Genomic DNA, 17674 nt, shown 5'->3' with positions numbered 1-17674 from the left:
AAACACTCAAATCACTTTATGCTCTCGAATTCTATATGCAAGGTGCAACAAATGTTTTCAATTTTCCACTATATACTCTCTTTTGCTCAAATTAGGGTCTTCATTAATGTTGTGTAATCTGGTTGGTGGAAGATAGCTGTCTCGGTTGATATTGTGCCTTTTGAACTCGGTTTCCATTATATATCTTCGAGCTATTTCATCTAACTCAACCTATACACCAATTTGGCATATAAAGTACTTGGTCCATATTGAAATGTTCGGTCAATATAGACAATTTTACTGATGTTTGGCACTGACTGTATAAATAGTTCTTTTTGCACTTGTTTGTTCTTGTGCATATTTACTTATGCAGATATGAACTTTAGCTCATCTTATGTTTGGAACTAATGTAAGATATATCCTTTAAATACGTGATTCCTTACATATCTTTCTTGATTAGTTTGAGATGATATAACCACCTCCTCCATTAGATTGGGTTATCTCAACTCCATTTGCTCCACTGTTTCCATCTTCTAGTTTCTTCCAAGTTAGGTTCATCTCCTTCCTTGTTTGTTCAACATCCACTTTCCCTTTACCCTTTGTGTGATTATGATTTGATGCTAGTACTTGGGTCCTACAATGTTTGCTTGAATGTCCAAACTTGTGACATTTGGAACATACATTGTTAGGTGCGTAATTTAGCCTTTGATTGGTTCATCCAAGGCATTGTCTGTGATTTGCACTCAATGTGCTTCGTGGCAAAACTTTTGACAATTATAGCAATAACCTTCAAATCTAGGTCTAGCAGGTATGTTGTTCATCCTTGATCTACATTCATGTATTTGATGTCCTTGCTTCTTGCAGTAAAAACAATAATCAATAAACTCAGGTTTAGGGTTCTGCATACCATTTTTGCTTTTGCAAATGTTTGCAGTATGACCAAATTTTCCACAATGATAACATGTAGGCTTGCCTTTTGTCTTTGCATTTCTCAGTTCTCCACTCTTGGATCATTCTCCTTGCTCGGTAGATGAATGTTGCTTTGCATGCCCAAATCCAGAAGTGTTGCAAGATGACTTAGGTGATCTCATAAGTTCTTCAAAGTATTTCATTACTTCATTAGGCTTGTTCAATTTTCCACAAGTTCTTTCTCAGTCTTCAGTTCATTCCTCAATGAGTCATTCTGTGATCTTAGATTTGCTATTTATGTAACCTTTTTGTTCAACTCTTGATTTGCAAGCATCAGTCGATTTATCATGTCTAATTGAGTATTTGTAAGCTTTTGCGCATCAAATGTGCTTTCTTCAAGTCTAATTGACATTTGCCTTTTGCCTTCTTCAACGATAACCTTGTCTTCTTCAGCTTTCTTCTTTTGTTTGGTTACTTCACATAGCCTTACTAACTGGATCTCATGTCCTCTTTTTAGTCCTCTAACTTCTTCATTCAGAATATTGTTCTTTTCTAGTAGATCTACAACTGTTGCATCACTCTCACTTAAATTTCCAATTCCAAATAGTCCTTGAGTATCAACTTCTTCATAATTCAACTCATTTTGTTGAATGGCTTGGCGGGGTTTCAAATGATTCGGGTGGATTGCATTCGCCTTCATTTCCTTCCATCAATGAACTAATAAGGAATCAGTCCATGGTACTATTGAGCATTGAAAGATCTAAAGTTACAGAGCTAGCAGTAGCAGCCATGGATGAGCTAATGAAAATAGGTCAAATGGCAAAGCCTTTGTGGGTAAGAAGCCAAGAAGCGAGAGTAGAAACTTTGGACCACGAAGAATACTCGAGGGAATTCCCGAGGCTTATTGGACCGAAACCTATGGCCAGAAGACCGAAACTTCTTCATAATTCAACTCATTCTGTTGAATGGCCAACTCCTTCCTCCTTTTCAGGGATTTCTTTAGTTCATGTCTTGTTGTTTCAAGTTGTTGCAGTATGAGTTGGATGTCAATCACCTAATTGTCAATAACTTTTCCCAATTTATAAGCCTCCATCTCCAAGATCTGAACTCCCAAGCTATTACACTCTTTCAAGAGAATTGTGTTCTAATACCAATTGTTGGAAGTCTTAATTGGGAAACTAAGATACTGACAAGGGGGGGTGAATTAGGATTTGTAACACTTTTTCATTTTTAACAATACTTTAGTGCATTCACCATATTTATCATCTCATATCTAATGCATGCATAACATAACTTGTAAAATCAAACTATAGTAGGTAGATCTAATATATCAATGACATGCATGTAATTTAAGCTCATAACACAAAGATTTGGTTACCCGCAAACCCTCCAAGGTGACGGTAAAACTAGGGTGGGGATGACACCCACAAATCTTCACTACTGCAGTACTAAAGCTAACCTATTAGGGTAACAATGTTTGACCACTTCTGATGATTTATCCTGTGAGGGGTCTGCCCTGTTAAAGGTTGTTAAGACTGTTAGGTCTTACCCTGTGAGAGGATTTTACACTTACAACAAAGTAAGGACTCGGTCAAGAGATTTAAAAAGATCTATTAAGCAAACTCTATTAAGAGATTATCCCTGACTCAATCTGTTAAAACTGATTCAGTACCTGACCCTTAGTCTGCTCTAAAAAGCGGGTTTTGGATCTCCTCTCTTCAATCTGATCTGATCTCTAATCCGATATAGCTGTATTGTCCTTGACTGCTTGATAAGGTTGCTTCCTCTGTTTTGCAATAACTCTTTTTGCCTCCTCTGCAATGTTCACACTATCACACTTGATCTGCTCTGTGATCGCATGAATAGCTTCGCTTCTTCTCACCACACCATATCCTATCTCGAATAGGGTTTGGTCTGCTCTATTTAAAGATTTCTTAAAGAGTTTTCTAGATGCTTCCCTTTTCGCCTCTTCATCTGATTGGTTGAACATTGCTCATAGGGATCTATGATCCATGTCATAAAACGCGTAACAATCTCTATAACAACCTCTACAAATATTAAATGTCTTGTCCGTGTCAGCCTGAATGGTTTACCTCAAAGTTTGCATCATTCCTGACTTGAATGTCAATTCTGCGTTGCTCGGTACTTACTATCTCTAATACTCAACATCCATCATACACGTTGTTGTTGCTCAATATCTATTGTGCTCGGCACTTTCTGTGTAACTCGACTTCAACATGTTCGAACTACTCGGCAATCATTAGGCTCGTCTAATACTAAAAATACTCGACAACCAAAGACTTGCTTGGCTCCAAAGAGCTCGGCATATACATGTTTATTTATAAGTATTTATACGACTTGGCCTATATAGAGTAGCTCGGTCGCAGTGATTACCATCTGACTCTGCCTAGTATATGACTAAGTGTTTGACACTAACAGACAACAATAGTTAGAGATACCAACAGTTCAGTATCATTTGTTAGAGATCAAATATGATTAAGGATGAAGGGTGAACCTTGGGGTTGTCTCATTTGAACACACAATCCACATGCATGGTTTAGCATATGAGCATCCTTATTCAAGAGAGAATTGAAATTCGTTATTTCATTTGAAATACTAAATGTTTGACTCTACATGTTGTAGTGGCATAAAATTCACATCAACAAGACTGTGTTTAGATAATGAAATAAAGGAACAATGATAGTTTATCACAATAATCAGAGTGCAACCTATGTAGTGAAGAATCCAAGATTATTATTTATCTATGATTTAATATTATTATTATTTAATTTTGAGTATTATAATTATTAATGATCACTGTATCTATGCTACATTAATATTAAATCATAATTACTGGTGATTATATTTATTAGTATTAAGAATTAATTATTATTAGTTATTACCGCTTATGGTATTTATAAAATTATTATTGAACTTAATATTAGCTACTAATTAGACAGTAATTGAATAAAATAATATTTTTATTAATATGCAAAGATATTACAGTCCAACCCCCCCTAAAATTGCTTGTACTCAAGCAATTGCATGTTTCCTCATTATTTGGTAACTTGAGACAAGTTTTTTACCTATTTTTTAGATATGATATTGGGCGATCTTGTTGCCAGTCGAATTTGCCAAAATCCTATTTGTATGATACAATATCTCAAATTCATTTCTCTCAATTTGTTCCTGTACTACTCGGGTGCGCACACTGGGTGCGGCTATGTTGCGCGCTCGCACACCGCCACCAAAGCAACATCACACCGTTTCGACACACCCGATAGATGTGTCTCGAGTGCGTGGGTGTGTGGGTGGGCACACACAAGTTGCTTCTAGGGGTCGCACAGGATGTGTCCAATGCCCATGTTGAAAAGTCAATTTTTTTAGTTTTTTTAATATTATATTACCCGTGAGGAGTCTAGTAGTTCTAGTGATGAGGGCTTTGTTTTAGGGAATGATTAGAGAGCTCCCACCCTTACATTCTCATCATTGACATTTTGTAGATTGTACTCACTTTGATATGGCCATGATACATTATTTCATTTCACTATTTCATGCTACTCTACTCATTGTAATCATGAGCATCTTGATCTTTATGATACCAACTTTGCAATGGATTCTCCCAAAGTTTACGGGTCCAAGTCCATATCCCTCAAGTATTTTGGTATGTTGAACCCTACCCTATCTTGGGAAGTATCATTGTGTATGTTAATAGCCATTAAGGAAAACAAGGTTCACATGTTCAATTGCTTCGCTCTTAGCCTTTTTCTCATATATTTATTATTTATTTATTTATGATTTAATATTATTATTATTTAATATTATGTTGAGTAGTGTAATGTTTACTATATCTATATTACATTAATATTAAATCACAATTACTAGTGATTATATTTACTAATACTAAGAATTAATTATTATTAGTTATTACCGCTTATGGTATTTATAAAATTATTATTGAATTAAATATTAGATATTGATTAGACAATAATTTTTATAAGATAATATTTATGTTAATGTCCAAGGATATTACAGCTTCCAAGCTAGGAGCAAGCATTAATGTTTAGTATCATTTGTCAAAGATACGGCCAAGGATGTAAGGGTGAAGTTAGCAAGGTAGAGACTTTGGTGAATGTTGAAGCTCATTAAGTAAGGTTGTGAGCACAAAAGTTCAAATGGTGTTTAGAGTCTATGGGCCTTATGGCCCCTAGCAATTGAGCTATGGTGTAAATACTCCCTTTGCTCTTGAAAAGTCTTTCACAAGTGGGAGATTGTTAGGAAAATGTCTCAACCTTGTATTTACATACAAATACTATTTATAGTAAGTTTTCATTTGGGCAAAATTTTCCTTAAACTTTCCCAAAAGCTTCAAATGGGGTAGATAAGCATATCAATAAATCTTTGTTGCAAGATCGTCTTTGAGGCTTTAGAGGCTCTAAAACAGCTTGAAAATGCATATATCCAGCATAGAGGGTTTCAAGGTGATAGAGCACGTAGCAAGCTTTCAAGCACTTTAAACTATTCATCAACCAAGCACCCAATTCAAAGTTACAGCCTCTGAAAGTTGGCTCTTATAAAATAGGAAATGTAAAAACGTGTTGAACACATAACGGAGCTATAAAAGGGAGTTATATGCATTGATGTGTTTTTGACACTTCGTGTGGTATCTTTAACTGAAGATAAGATGGGCACTGCTTTACAAGTGGTTTTTAGATCAATGATTTAGGAATACTATTCGATGCTTTCATGTATTGTATCTCCTATATATTAGGTGCATGAGATGGAGGGTCTGTGTAAGAGTCTTATAGCTATTCAGTTACCTTTGGGTCTCAAGTTGGTAATACTCAAAAGAGATGCCTTCTTTGTAAGTATATTGATTTCTAATAATATATTGGGCAGCTTTTGGAGTGTGGAGTTTTCTCTTAAAAGGGCTTCCCACTAAATCATTATGTTGTGATGTGTTGAAGGTTGGTAGTTGTAGGAGCTATATGTATACCTGTGATTGCATCATTATCATGTTTGAGATATTTGTTATGTATATTGTTTAGTAAGATTTCACAGTGTCATGAAACAAAGTTCACGGCAACCTGCTTCATCTACGAGCAACAGCAGTGGAGGGGACAGTAGCTAAAAATGCCACTTATCACAACAATCCGCTCCTGCGGAAGCAACACTCCCACAGTTCTGTGGGAAACCCACAAAGGCGACACATGTCCATATTGTCTGCCTCTCTCTGCACATCGTGAGCCCCGACTTGTTCACACAAGGCATCAACGGGTGGTCTTCGCATGGACTTGGCCCTGAGACATGTCTCAGCACACGAAAACAGTTGCAGATAGGGATGTTTGTTCCCTCAATCTTCACATACCTCTGGATTCAAAATGCTTGCCACCTTCTGCAAGGGAACAGCAAGGAAATTATTGACCACGTGATGTACTACCACCTCGAGCAAAGAGTACTTCAACAAATGTACAGCGATTAAACGAGAAGAATGGGATGATTGTGACTTGACAAGTGCAGGACAAAGCGGGTAAAGAATTTCGCGCCGCCTATGATCACTAAGGGCATGCTACATATACGCCTTTAAAATGGGGAGGGAAAGTCATTATAAAGGGAGTCCAGGGAAAATTCCATGCTGGGAACAATTATTGTAATCGAGGGGATTCCTCTGTGTAAATGTCTTACGATTGTAATCAAGTTTTGTGGTTTAGCAATATAATCAATTGTGCCTAAGGCCCTTGGGCTTCTGTTGTAAATATCATTGCCTTTATGAATGTCTTCTATGCAAACTCAAACTTTAATGCGCTCGTATAGATAGTTGTTGATTAGACTATGCAATTGGCTTTTCTAATAATGGTTATTCTCGTATGTCATGTTCTATGTTTAAGAGTTTTGTCATTTGGAGGTCAATAATTATTCTCAGGCCGGAGGGATCTATTTTGTGCCTTTATACCTTGTACTGAGGTAGCTTGTGTGCGCTTGGTCAGAAGTTCGGCCTATTGCCTTGGTTTTTCGCCATAACCTATTTGTCCCCTTTTCTCCCCCTTTTACTCCACAAAGAGTCAGCTTCTAGAATCTCAGAGGTCACTTGATGAGGCGCAAAATAATTGTCCCCCCACTTGTCAGGCTTCCCATAGAGGCTGCTGCCACTCCCGCAGGCAACTTCGCGAGTCAACATATACTCTGCTGCATTAATTAACTAATCCTCTCTTATGATTGGGCTTACTGAGACAGCAAAGAGTCTATAATACTGAATGGTCTTCTATATGACAGTCACACCTTTTGAAGACTATGACGAGTCTTCAGTATCAGCAGATGAAAGACCATATGCATATGGAGCAGCTGGGTGTTGAGGAGTTTATTCTTGCATGAATGTTGGTTATCTAAGCGCATGTTCGTGCATAGCTATTGAAAGATCTTGTTCCTGCATGAATTTTGGAAATCAAAGGGCTATTGAAGGATTTTATTCTGTATGGAATTTGAAAATCAAAGGGTCTCGCATAACTGCTGGTTTTCAAAGAGTTGCCATCTTGCATCCATGTGGTTGTTGAGTCGCCGCCTAGTAACTGACAAGACTTCCTGCAGCTCAGGCTCTTTGTTTTCTCTCTAGTAATAATATGGCGTTACGATTTTTTGGAGGGCTGATTGAAAGCATCAGAGCTGGAGCTTACTGTGTTGATGTAATTGTGAATACTGTAAGCAGTATGTCAGTTTTCTTGAATGATCATTGCAGGAGCTATTTGATCATTGTTGTATGTATCTGGATCAGATTTCTGTGAATGATCTGTAGGTAATCAGTGTGTGGCTCATTGTGAGTTTCTTTTGTAGATGTGTATTGTGTGGTGTATCATCAGTTTACTATGAAGACATTTATCTGTCTCTGAGTGAAGTATTTCTGAGTCTGTATTATTGTAAAGAGGTAAACAGTGACTGTGGTATGCATTCTGAGTGGTGATCATCAGGGTTGTTCTGTGGAGTGTTTATCAGAGAAGGACCTATACCTGTTTTAGCTTGAGAGCATTGTATTCAGACTACCATTTTTATTCAATAAAGTGATATTTCAGTGTGGCTGGGTTTTTCTCCCTAAGTAGGAGGGTTTTGCCAGGATAGTTTTGGTGCCTTTCTGTGCATTTCTTTATGCCTTGTTGTTTATCGCTATTTCTGGTTCAAAATTTAACACATACATGTTATATTGTCTTTTGCAGGGCAGTCCGTACATGCTTAACAAACCACAAGAACAAGATGAAACATAAGATTTACAATATTGATGACAATAACAAGAATACCAATTTCACTTTTGAATAGCTCAAGAGCCTGGAAGACTATAATGATGTCAAGAAAGAAAAGGCTGACTCCCTTGATGTGTTGCACTATGATGATGATATGAAGAGAAAATCAGATCATATGGCTGAATGATATACTTTGATAGGTCCTAAATTCCAATTTGTGTAAACAATGTTAAAAATCACACCATCATTATGAATTCTTATTATTGATTTTTTACGTATGTAATTAAGCAAGTATCCTAAAAATGAGTTGACATGTATTAAGAAGTATCTAGAGGAATTAGGTGGGTACGATTACCTTATAGATTTTTTTGGAAAATATTTAGCCAGTCCATATTAAGATGTATCCGTGCTATTACAGTTCCTTTGTCTTTTTTGGTAGCCAATATAATTTCCTTCTTTAAATATTTTAATTTATACATTTCATATCAGTTTATTTCTTGTCTTCTTAAACCGTGGAAGAGGGTGATAATGCTACCAAAACCTAGTTATAACTTATAAGGTAAAGCAATTAGCCATTATAAGAACAACCCCAGTTCAAATAAAATTAAGCATCCTCCTGTGTTAGTTAGGCCTAACCATACAGGCAAGAGCCTACAACACAATGGTAAATTGTGAGCCTCTTAATTGGGAGGTTTTGGGTTCAAATCTACTCAAGATTAATTAATAATTGAAATAATTAATCATAATAAATAATAATAATTAACCTTGGCTTCGGCCTCTTATCGATCCAAAGAAAAAAAAATTAGGCCTAACCATACCTCTCTGAAATAGCTTCTAAGACAAATTATATTCAAGTTAAAGATAACAGTCATTATGAGGGTTTATCATTTTGCCAAAAAGAAGAAGCAACCGCAGGCTGCCCAGAACCTCTATTCCCAAAAATGTCTCATAAGTATTAGCAAACACAAGTTATTCAAGCATATTTTCTTGACGCCTCCTCCCAAAACTGACATAGAATATAAGCAACTTTGGCAACTTACTTCTAGCAATATAGAAACAAAATTGCGCCGTTAACAAAAATTTCAGCCACACAACACGCAAAATTCAACTTTAGCATGCAAGCTAGACCGGCATCAAAGCGTGTAATATGTTTATGTTATCAAATATAGCAAATAGAAATTCCATAAACACCCACGGAAATCCAAGAGAAAACACCCACCTTCTTTTTCTTCACAGGCTTCAAAATCTTAATAATGCAGCGTTCATTGTTTACAGTATTGATCCCCTCAAAGACTTCGCTGTATTTTCCTCTGCCCACCTTGCGAACCACCTCGTAATCATCCTGATCACTGCAACAACAATCCATGACATGTACACATTGGATATAATTTCAAAAACCTCAAAATTCATACCGTTTAAATAACCAAAGCATTCAAAATTGGCACAACTTAAATACACACCCAGAAACAAAAAATAAATGAGAAATAAGTAGATAATCGCCCTGATCACTTTAATAAATATCCATAACAACTAGACATAAAATTCCCCAAAATCCCCCAAAACAATGTAAGCATTAAACAAACGCTCAGAGAGAAAATTCGAGGCGAAACAGTAATTAAACATCGAAAACACTGCAACAAGAAACCATGAGATATACAATGTGAGCGTGCACTTGAATAAAGACACTACACACATTAGAGATAACCCGAAGCATTGTGTTTTGAAAAAAACTATAGAAAACCATCCCAACGACTGAACAACGAACATCCATGACATGTACACGTTGAATATGCATCCAAAGCCCTATGCAAATGGAAGAAACGGCCATTTATTAAGAATTTGGGGGAAACGGAAAGAAAAGCATCTTGATCATTGTAACACTCATCCCTGAAATTCAAATCCAAAACTGTGCCAATGAAAATATAATTAAAAACAAATTAAGAAAAATGCCCGTGAAAATGAATTATAAGTTAAATAAAATCCTGGAAACCAAATTTTGAGAAAAGGCAGAGAAGTGCATACCCCCACTGAACAGTGAGGGCCTCATAATCCCAGTAATCTTTGGGGCGGAGGACGTTGACGTCGGCGTAGACGCGGGCCTTGGACATCACACCAGGCTTCCGGATCGCTTTACCTATTCTTTGCGCCAGATTGTTGCATAGTAAGAACCTACTACTTTTTTTGTGTTTTTTTCGGATAGTTAAATTGTACGTTTTTTGGGGGGATCAAGCTAATCATGTATCTTGCTTGACTTTGAGAAAATGCAGAGAGCCGAAGATGTGACCACCAAGGTTCGATGATCATGTGACCGTGCGTGTCATCGGAATGATATGGGCTTGTGTTTTCTCTTCCGCGATTGGAAAATCAATTGACTTCTTGGTGAAATCTCCTTAGAGCTGCCTGGACTCGAGTTGTAGGATGTAGATCCTAGGGAATTGACGTCTAATGAGGAATAGTTGTAGATCTTCTTAACTAGCAGTCGTATGTTTTTTACATGCAACGAAGGTATAGGGTGTAGATTCTAGGGAATTGACGTCTAATGAGGAATAGTTGTAGATCTTCTTAACTAGGAGTCTTATGTTTTTTTACATGCAACGAAGGTATCGATAGGAGATGAGATTTAAGAGAAAAAAATGTAGAATGAACATTAAATAATTAAATATGAGTTTTTTTAAAATGAAAATATAAAAATATAAAATTTATAATATTTAAGAAATTTGAATATTGTATAAGAAATGTGTTCAATAATTCAAGATTTTACAATTAAATTCAATTTATCAAATATGCAAAAAATAATTATTTGAAAAAAACTATCAAAAAATTTATTAGGAAAAATTAATAGATACAAAAAAATAATATGAAAAACAGTGACATCTCTAACAAATATTTTATTGACTAAATAAATTATAGAAACTAAAAAATAATATTTAAAGAAAAAACTAAACTAATATAAAAAATAAATTTAAATAATTTAAATACTAAAATCTAAATCAATTTTATAAATCAAAAGTCAAATGAATAAATCACAACATGAGCTAATGTGGAGATCACAACTAATAAATAGAAATATAAAAACAATAGTTAAAAGTAGAGATAACAACTAATAAATATTAAAACAAGAGTTAAAAGTGGAGGGAGAAAAAAATTGGTTGTTAAATAATTAATGGAAAGAATTTTCAATTTTTCAGCCAAACTGACAACTTTCTCAGTCAGCTTGCAAATTTTCTATCAAAAATTTAATTTCTGAGAACAAAGTTTCCACAAATAGTCTATCGGCCTAATTATGCAAGGGTTCTATAGGAGGGGTTTGGGCTTTATTTTTGTGAAGCAGGCAAGGGTGTGGTTCTATGGAGGGGGGCTTCGTAAAAAAATTCAGTTGGTACTCTAGATATTTTTTAGGATTGTTTTAAAGTGGGAGGTCTCTGTCTGAACCCTGTAATTTATAGAAGCGGGTGGTCTCTTGATTGTTTTTTATTTTAATATATTCAATTTACTTACTAAATAAATAAATATGTTTTAAAAAATAATTGATAAAAAATGAAAATTGGTATATGATTGACAAGTGGCACAAGAAAAGCCTAAGCTGGTGGAGAAATTTCTATCCCCCCCATCTTTTCCATCTGCTTAAATATGCACCCTAAAAAATAGAGACTGGTACTTTTGAGAAGATTTCAGTTGACCCTCTAGCAAACTTTTTTTTTTACTTCATAGGACCATCCACTCCACAAAAATAGATCATCCTTATGGAACCGTACCCTAACTCTATGGTAATTTTTTGGAGGGGGCTAAAGGTCTAATTGGAATCTTTTCCTACAAAATAGGAGCTCTGACTTTTTAGCCTTCTTACCCAATGTCCCCATGCGGCTACTTAAGTGTGTTGTGTGCTTAAATTTAAGCAGTCGGAGTGTTCCCATGGCATTTTCTAATCACAGGAAAAGGATAATTTGGAATCTATCCCTACTTTTGTGGAGTAGCCACCACATAAATTTTAAAAATAAGCATTGAAAAAAATGAGGGGTTCAAATAAGTAGCCGTTGCTTATTGAAAAAAATGACAAATGGCACCACAAAATATTTTCCCTCTCATTTATTTCTCCTATTTTTTCTCAATACATTTTGCTGCAATTTTTATTATCAAAAAGTTATTAATACATTCTATTTATGTCTGCCAAAAAATAAGCAGCTACAAAAATCAATAAACATCGGGCTACTAGCTCCACAAATTACTGCTAGAAATGTTCAGCAGTGGCTGCTAGCCAAAATAAGCCTAGCAGTCGCATGGGGACCTGCCCTTAGTTTGAAAGGGTGAAAATGGGATGGGGAGGGCCTTGGGCTCTATTTTTGTGGAGCGGGTAACTCTATGGTAATTTTTGGGTGGGGGCTAAAGGTTTAAATGGAATCTTTTCCTACAAAATAAGAGCCCCAACTTTTTAGCCCTCTCAATTTGAATAGGTGAAAATGGGATGGGGCTTGATTTACCCCCACCAACTTAGGAATTTTTTTTTGCACATGTCGACAATTTATTAATTATATTAAAAATATAATTATGATAGTAATAAAATTATGATATCATAAATTTAAATTCTTCAAATGATATTCATGGAACCACTAGCTTCTGTAAATTTAAGAGCTAAAAATTTTAAGCTCAAAGAAATTAAGAAAATTCATGGGACTGGTTCCTTTTCAAATATTCCTCAAAACTCTTGTCAGCTACCTGCTCCATTTTTTCCTCCATGGGACCCCAGCTTACCACTATTAAAAAGTTTCCAAAAATGATAACACATGTATTAATCATCGATAACAGATGCACTAATAGCTGATCAATCATGTACTAATAGTTGATCATTTTTTAGCTTTCTTGGTTGTGATTGGTATATTTGTACAAAAAGAACTAGTTTTTTGGTCAGCGGTTATTGGGGGTGAACATAATGGGTTCCAAGTGAACATTTTGAAATGGCACTTTTTTACCACTTCACACTCCTCGACTTCTACAAGAGCTCCGTAAATGTGGAAACTTCTAAACCTTAGCTTTAAGCTCTTCAATCACCTATGGAGTTCCACAAAAAGAATGGTGAATTTCAACGTACGAATTAGGAGTTATAGGTGTGAGAAGTTTGCTTGAGTGGCTTCTATGTCTCTTCCCCTATAAGATAAGATAGAAAATTTACTTTGCTTATTTTAGTGTTTTATTAACTTCTAAATTGTGTTTGGGGACTTTTAGTTAAGGAATCTATGTAGGAGGGCTTCCAAAAACACAAAGTTCTAAAAAATAGAGTTGAAGCTACATGTTACTTTTAGAAATATTTTAAAGGAGTTGGTCCCATTAACTTAGTAGTCTAAAGCTGGGTCCTATGGGTACCCGCTTCCTTAAAAATAAAGTAGGTGCCACTTAGAATTTTTAGGAATATCTAAAAGGAAGTGGTCCCATGAATTTTATATGTGAATTGGCTTTAAAAAATCAACTCTTAAATTCAAGGAAGTTTGTGGTGTTATAAGTTTTTAAAATAAAAATTTGGTGGGATTATATGATTTTGGTGGGGAAAATGAATAGTAGGTTTTGACGAGTGGTAGATTTCATCCCTAAGCCTGTGGGGCTATTTCCAACCCCACCCCATTTTCACTCGATCAAATTGAGGGGGCAAAAATTCGGAGCTCCTTTTTTATAGGAGTAGATTCCAAATAAACCTGTAGCCCCCCTAAAAATTATCATGGGGCCACCCACTCCACAAAAATAAAGCACAAGCCCCTCCCATGGGACCCTTGCTTAATTAAATTTTAAACTCTCACGTTTAAGGAAGTCTATGGTTGTGAATAAGAAAAACAAGTAAACGATTATTTTCCAAAAAAAAGAAAAGCAAGAGAATTTTGAAATTAAATATTTGACAAATGGCACAAAAAAAATATTTTGAAAACATTCCTACATGAGTGGGGCAATTTCTTGTATCATTTTTCTACTTGCTTGTTAAAAAGTAGAAGCTCCTATTTTGAAGAAGATTCTAAATAATCTCATAGTCAAACAATTTGTAGCTTTTTTTTCATGGGACCAACCTCTTCCTCAAAAATATAGCTCAAGCTTTTCTCATGGGATCCCTCGGTCTATTAATGAAATAGGATCAAATTTTGGTGAATGTAATTTTTTAACATTATTAGGGATGAGGACAGAATCCTAACCTAAGCGAGCTTGCAAAATAGATATTCTAGAGTCTTTGGCTCTTAATTAAAGAGGCACTTACACCTAAATTGCATGCACTCATATTAGATACCTAAAGTAATTATATACACTTATGTATAAAGAAAGATTATTATGTTACAATTGGGTGAATGGCTTTTAAATTTAATTTTGAAATATTGAAAATTTGCAAAATGGCCTTGCTCGTTTTCTATTCATTACATTCACATCAATTTGAATGTTTTAAATTTAATAATTAGATTATAAGTGGCACTCTTACATAAATTTGGTTCATGATATTGCATATTTTGATCCTTGATATTATGATTTGTAAATATTTATTTGTGGTCTATGTGTGCATTATTCATCAACCCTACATTAGACCTGCAAATGTGAACTTGACTTAGGCCGCTTCTATCATCATGTATCTCAAACCCAAAAAAATCCAATTTTAGAATTTAAATTATTTTACTGGCCATTGTGAGTTTATTTGTATGCTTAATTATTATATTCAACAATCTCCATTCTTATTTTAATTTTTATAAGAAATAATGGAGTTTGGAAAGAACGTATAAAGTTAGTGGATTTCCACAATCCGTGAGATATAAGATTGTGCTTCTAGATATCAATTGTGCAAGAATATTTGCGTGGGTCTGAATCAGGGCCTAGAATTTAGAAGCACGAATCTCGTGAACATATTGATCTAAGGCATCAAAGGAGGAGCATATGTTAGTTTTTGACATCATCATAGAATCATAAATAATTGTGTGTTGACTTCAATCTTTTGAGTACAAGCACAACTTAATGTGTTAATGTTTAGATTGGGGAGAATTTCACCCTCGCAAATTCTAGTAGATTACCTAAGATTTTTATAAATTTCACCCATCCTTGTGCACACATTCAAACAATAGAAACCAAGGTAATCAAATCTAAATTTAATTCATACATTGTCATACCGCATTTGTAAGTTTTAAATCAAAATTATACAAAAGTTTATATCTAAATTAAAGAGATTGGTTTTTCACTCGCACAATTGATCCAAAGAGGAAAATACTCACTCTAGAAAATTGAAGTCTTCATTTCAGATAATCTTAAAATATTGAAATCATCAAATTTTGATATTCATTGTCATACTTTCTTATTATCAAATACGAAGCTAAGTTTGAGCAAGAGCCTACAAGCCATCAATGAATTGCTAGCCTCTCATTGGGGAGGTCTTGGCTTTGAATCTACTTGAGATTAGCATGTAATAATAATTAATCTTAACAACATAAATAAATGTATAATAAATAATCTAGGCTTTGGTCGAATTCCTATCAATAAATTAATAAATAATGCGAAGCTAAGTCCAACAGTTGATTTCAATTATTCACACCAACAATTATTCACCCCAACTTGTTTTGTCTATGTTAAATATTAGCTGATTTGGCACATTTATTTTTAGCCTAAATGTGTGTTGGTATAGATGTTATTTTCCTCTTTTTTGTGACAAACTTGACTCTCCCACACCTCATATGGTTCTAACATTAGGTTATCCTATTTTTATTAAGATTGTCAAATCTATCCTTTCTATTATAAAATCTTAATTTATTATATGTCAAGTGTAGTATTTTATCCCCTTTACATTTTTATTTTATAGCTTTATTTCCATCCAAGGTTAGTGATTAATTATGTGACCTTACTTTTACCTAGCCTACCCATCCTTATTGGTCCCTGCCTACTTATAGGCAAGGAACTAATGTTCCCACTATAGGTCGCAATTAATTTTTGTGACTAAAACTTGAAAACTTCTAAACTTTAAAATTTAGTTATTTTTAAATTAATTTTAAACTAATAATTCCTAATTTGTGATTGGCTAATAGTCATTTTTCTAGGGGAAATTTTTGATTTTTTAAATCAAAATTTTAGAAAACTTAAGTTCTTGAATTCTCCATGAAGTTCACCCTATTGCTTAGCCACTTCTTGCCCTATGGGATAACTCAACTCTTCATAACCCTCTTTATGGTATCATAGGAAGAGGATGATATGATTACAACTATTTTGGACGATGAGTATGGTGTTGACTCTTCCCCTTGTCAACATGCACATTTCTCCTTGCAAACAATCCTTCAACCTCCAAATGCACCTCATTATTTTGAGACATCTTAGTTACTTCACACACTACTACTTCATGAGATTCACCCACCTTCTTTTTTTGAAGTGATCATGTTAGATAAAATCTCCAAACTTGAAGTTAGTCTAAGAAATGAATTGAATATCAACAAAATTCTTTCTCTAGTCCATCAACAAAGTCTTCTCAAGTTGATATAGGAAAACAAGCAAGCATTTGCATCGGACTACATTGACATGAAAGGGCTTGATCCTAAGATGTGTACTCATCGAATTTATATCATTCCTGAGTACAAACCTGTTAAGCAACCTCAGAGAAGTATTAACCCAGTCTTAAGAGATAGAGTGAAAATTGAACTACAAAATTTCTTAAATGCAAGGCTCATCTATCCAATTTTTGAGAGTCAGTAGGTCTCTCCTTTCGTCATAGTGCCTAAAAAAGGAGGTAAATGGAGGGTTTGTGTGGACTATAGGTAGATGAACTTAGCAACTAAGAAGGATCATTTTCCCTTACCTTTCATTGATCAAGTCTTTGATACCTTGGCTGGTAAGAAATACTTCTCCTTCTTAGATGGTTTTAGTGGTTATAACTAGATCAAAATAGTGTTCGGCGATCAAGATAAAACTACCTTCACCTGCCCTTGGGGAACCTTTTCTTATGCATTTCTACCTTTTTTCCTATGTAATGCACCTACTACCTTCAAAAGAGTTGTAATCAACATATTTTCTAATATATCTACTAATTGCATGGGAATCTATATGGATGACTTTACTGTATATAGTTCAACTTTTGAGGAAGCACAAGCTAACTTGGAAAAGCTTCTCAAACAATGTCAATATTATACTATCTCTTTGAATAGTGAAAAGTGTTATATGATGATGGAAGGAGTTATTTCGGGGAATTACATTTCCTCTTTAGGAATTCAAGTTGATTCAGCTAAGATTGAAGTAACTAGCACATAGTCAACTCTTAAAAAGAAAAAAGATGTTAGAAGTTTCCTTGGACATGTTGGTTACTACTTTAGATTCATAAAAGACTTCAGCCAACTTGTAGCTCCATTATATAATCTATTGAAAAAGTATACTAATTTTCATAGACTTTAGAATATGAAAAATCATTCTAGCAGTTAAAAGAAGTGTTGACTACAACACCTATTTTATGTGGACCTAATTGGAACCTTCCATTCCACATACATACAAATGCATCTGATTACATTGTAGGAGTTGTCTTGGGTCAAAAAGAAGGATTTGTTGAACATGCAATCTACTATATTAGTAAT

General features: G+C 34.8%; 1 protein-coding gene across 1 annotated transcript in view; it reads right to left on the bottom strand.

Annotated features, from left to right (window-relative positions):
- Positions 1–10561, bottom strand: part of LOC149558575 (casein kinase II subunit alpha-2) — a 147852-nt gene extending 137291 nt beyond the window's left edge. Inside the window, exons 1-2 of the mRNA XM_089832745.1 lie at positions 10140–10561; positions 9337–9466 (exon numbers count right to left, since the gene is read on the bottom strand). Coding sequence (XP_089688871.1) covers positions 9337–9466; positions 10140–10225 — 216 coding nt within the window. The 5' untranslated portion in view covers positions 10226–10561. The remainder of the gene's footprint in view (positions 1–9336; positions 9467–10139) is intronic.
- Positions 10562–17674: the final 7113 nt, after the last annotated feature.

This window comes from Cupressus sempervirens, chromosome 5 (genome assembly GCF_028749045.1).
Source record: "Cupressus sempervirens isolate cs-2001-9-10 chromosome 5, ASM2874904v1, whole genome shotgun sequence".
NCBI classification, from domain to species: Eukaryota; Viridiplantae; Streptophyta; class Pinopsida; order Cupressales; family Cupressaceae; genus Cupressus; species Cupressus sempervirens.
Note: the sequence above shows the minus strand (reverse complement) of the source record. Positions and strands in the feature narration are given on the sequence as shown.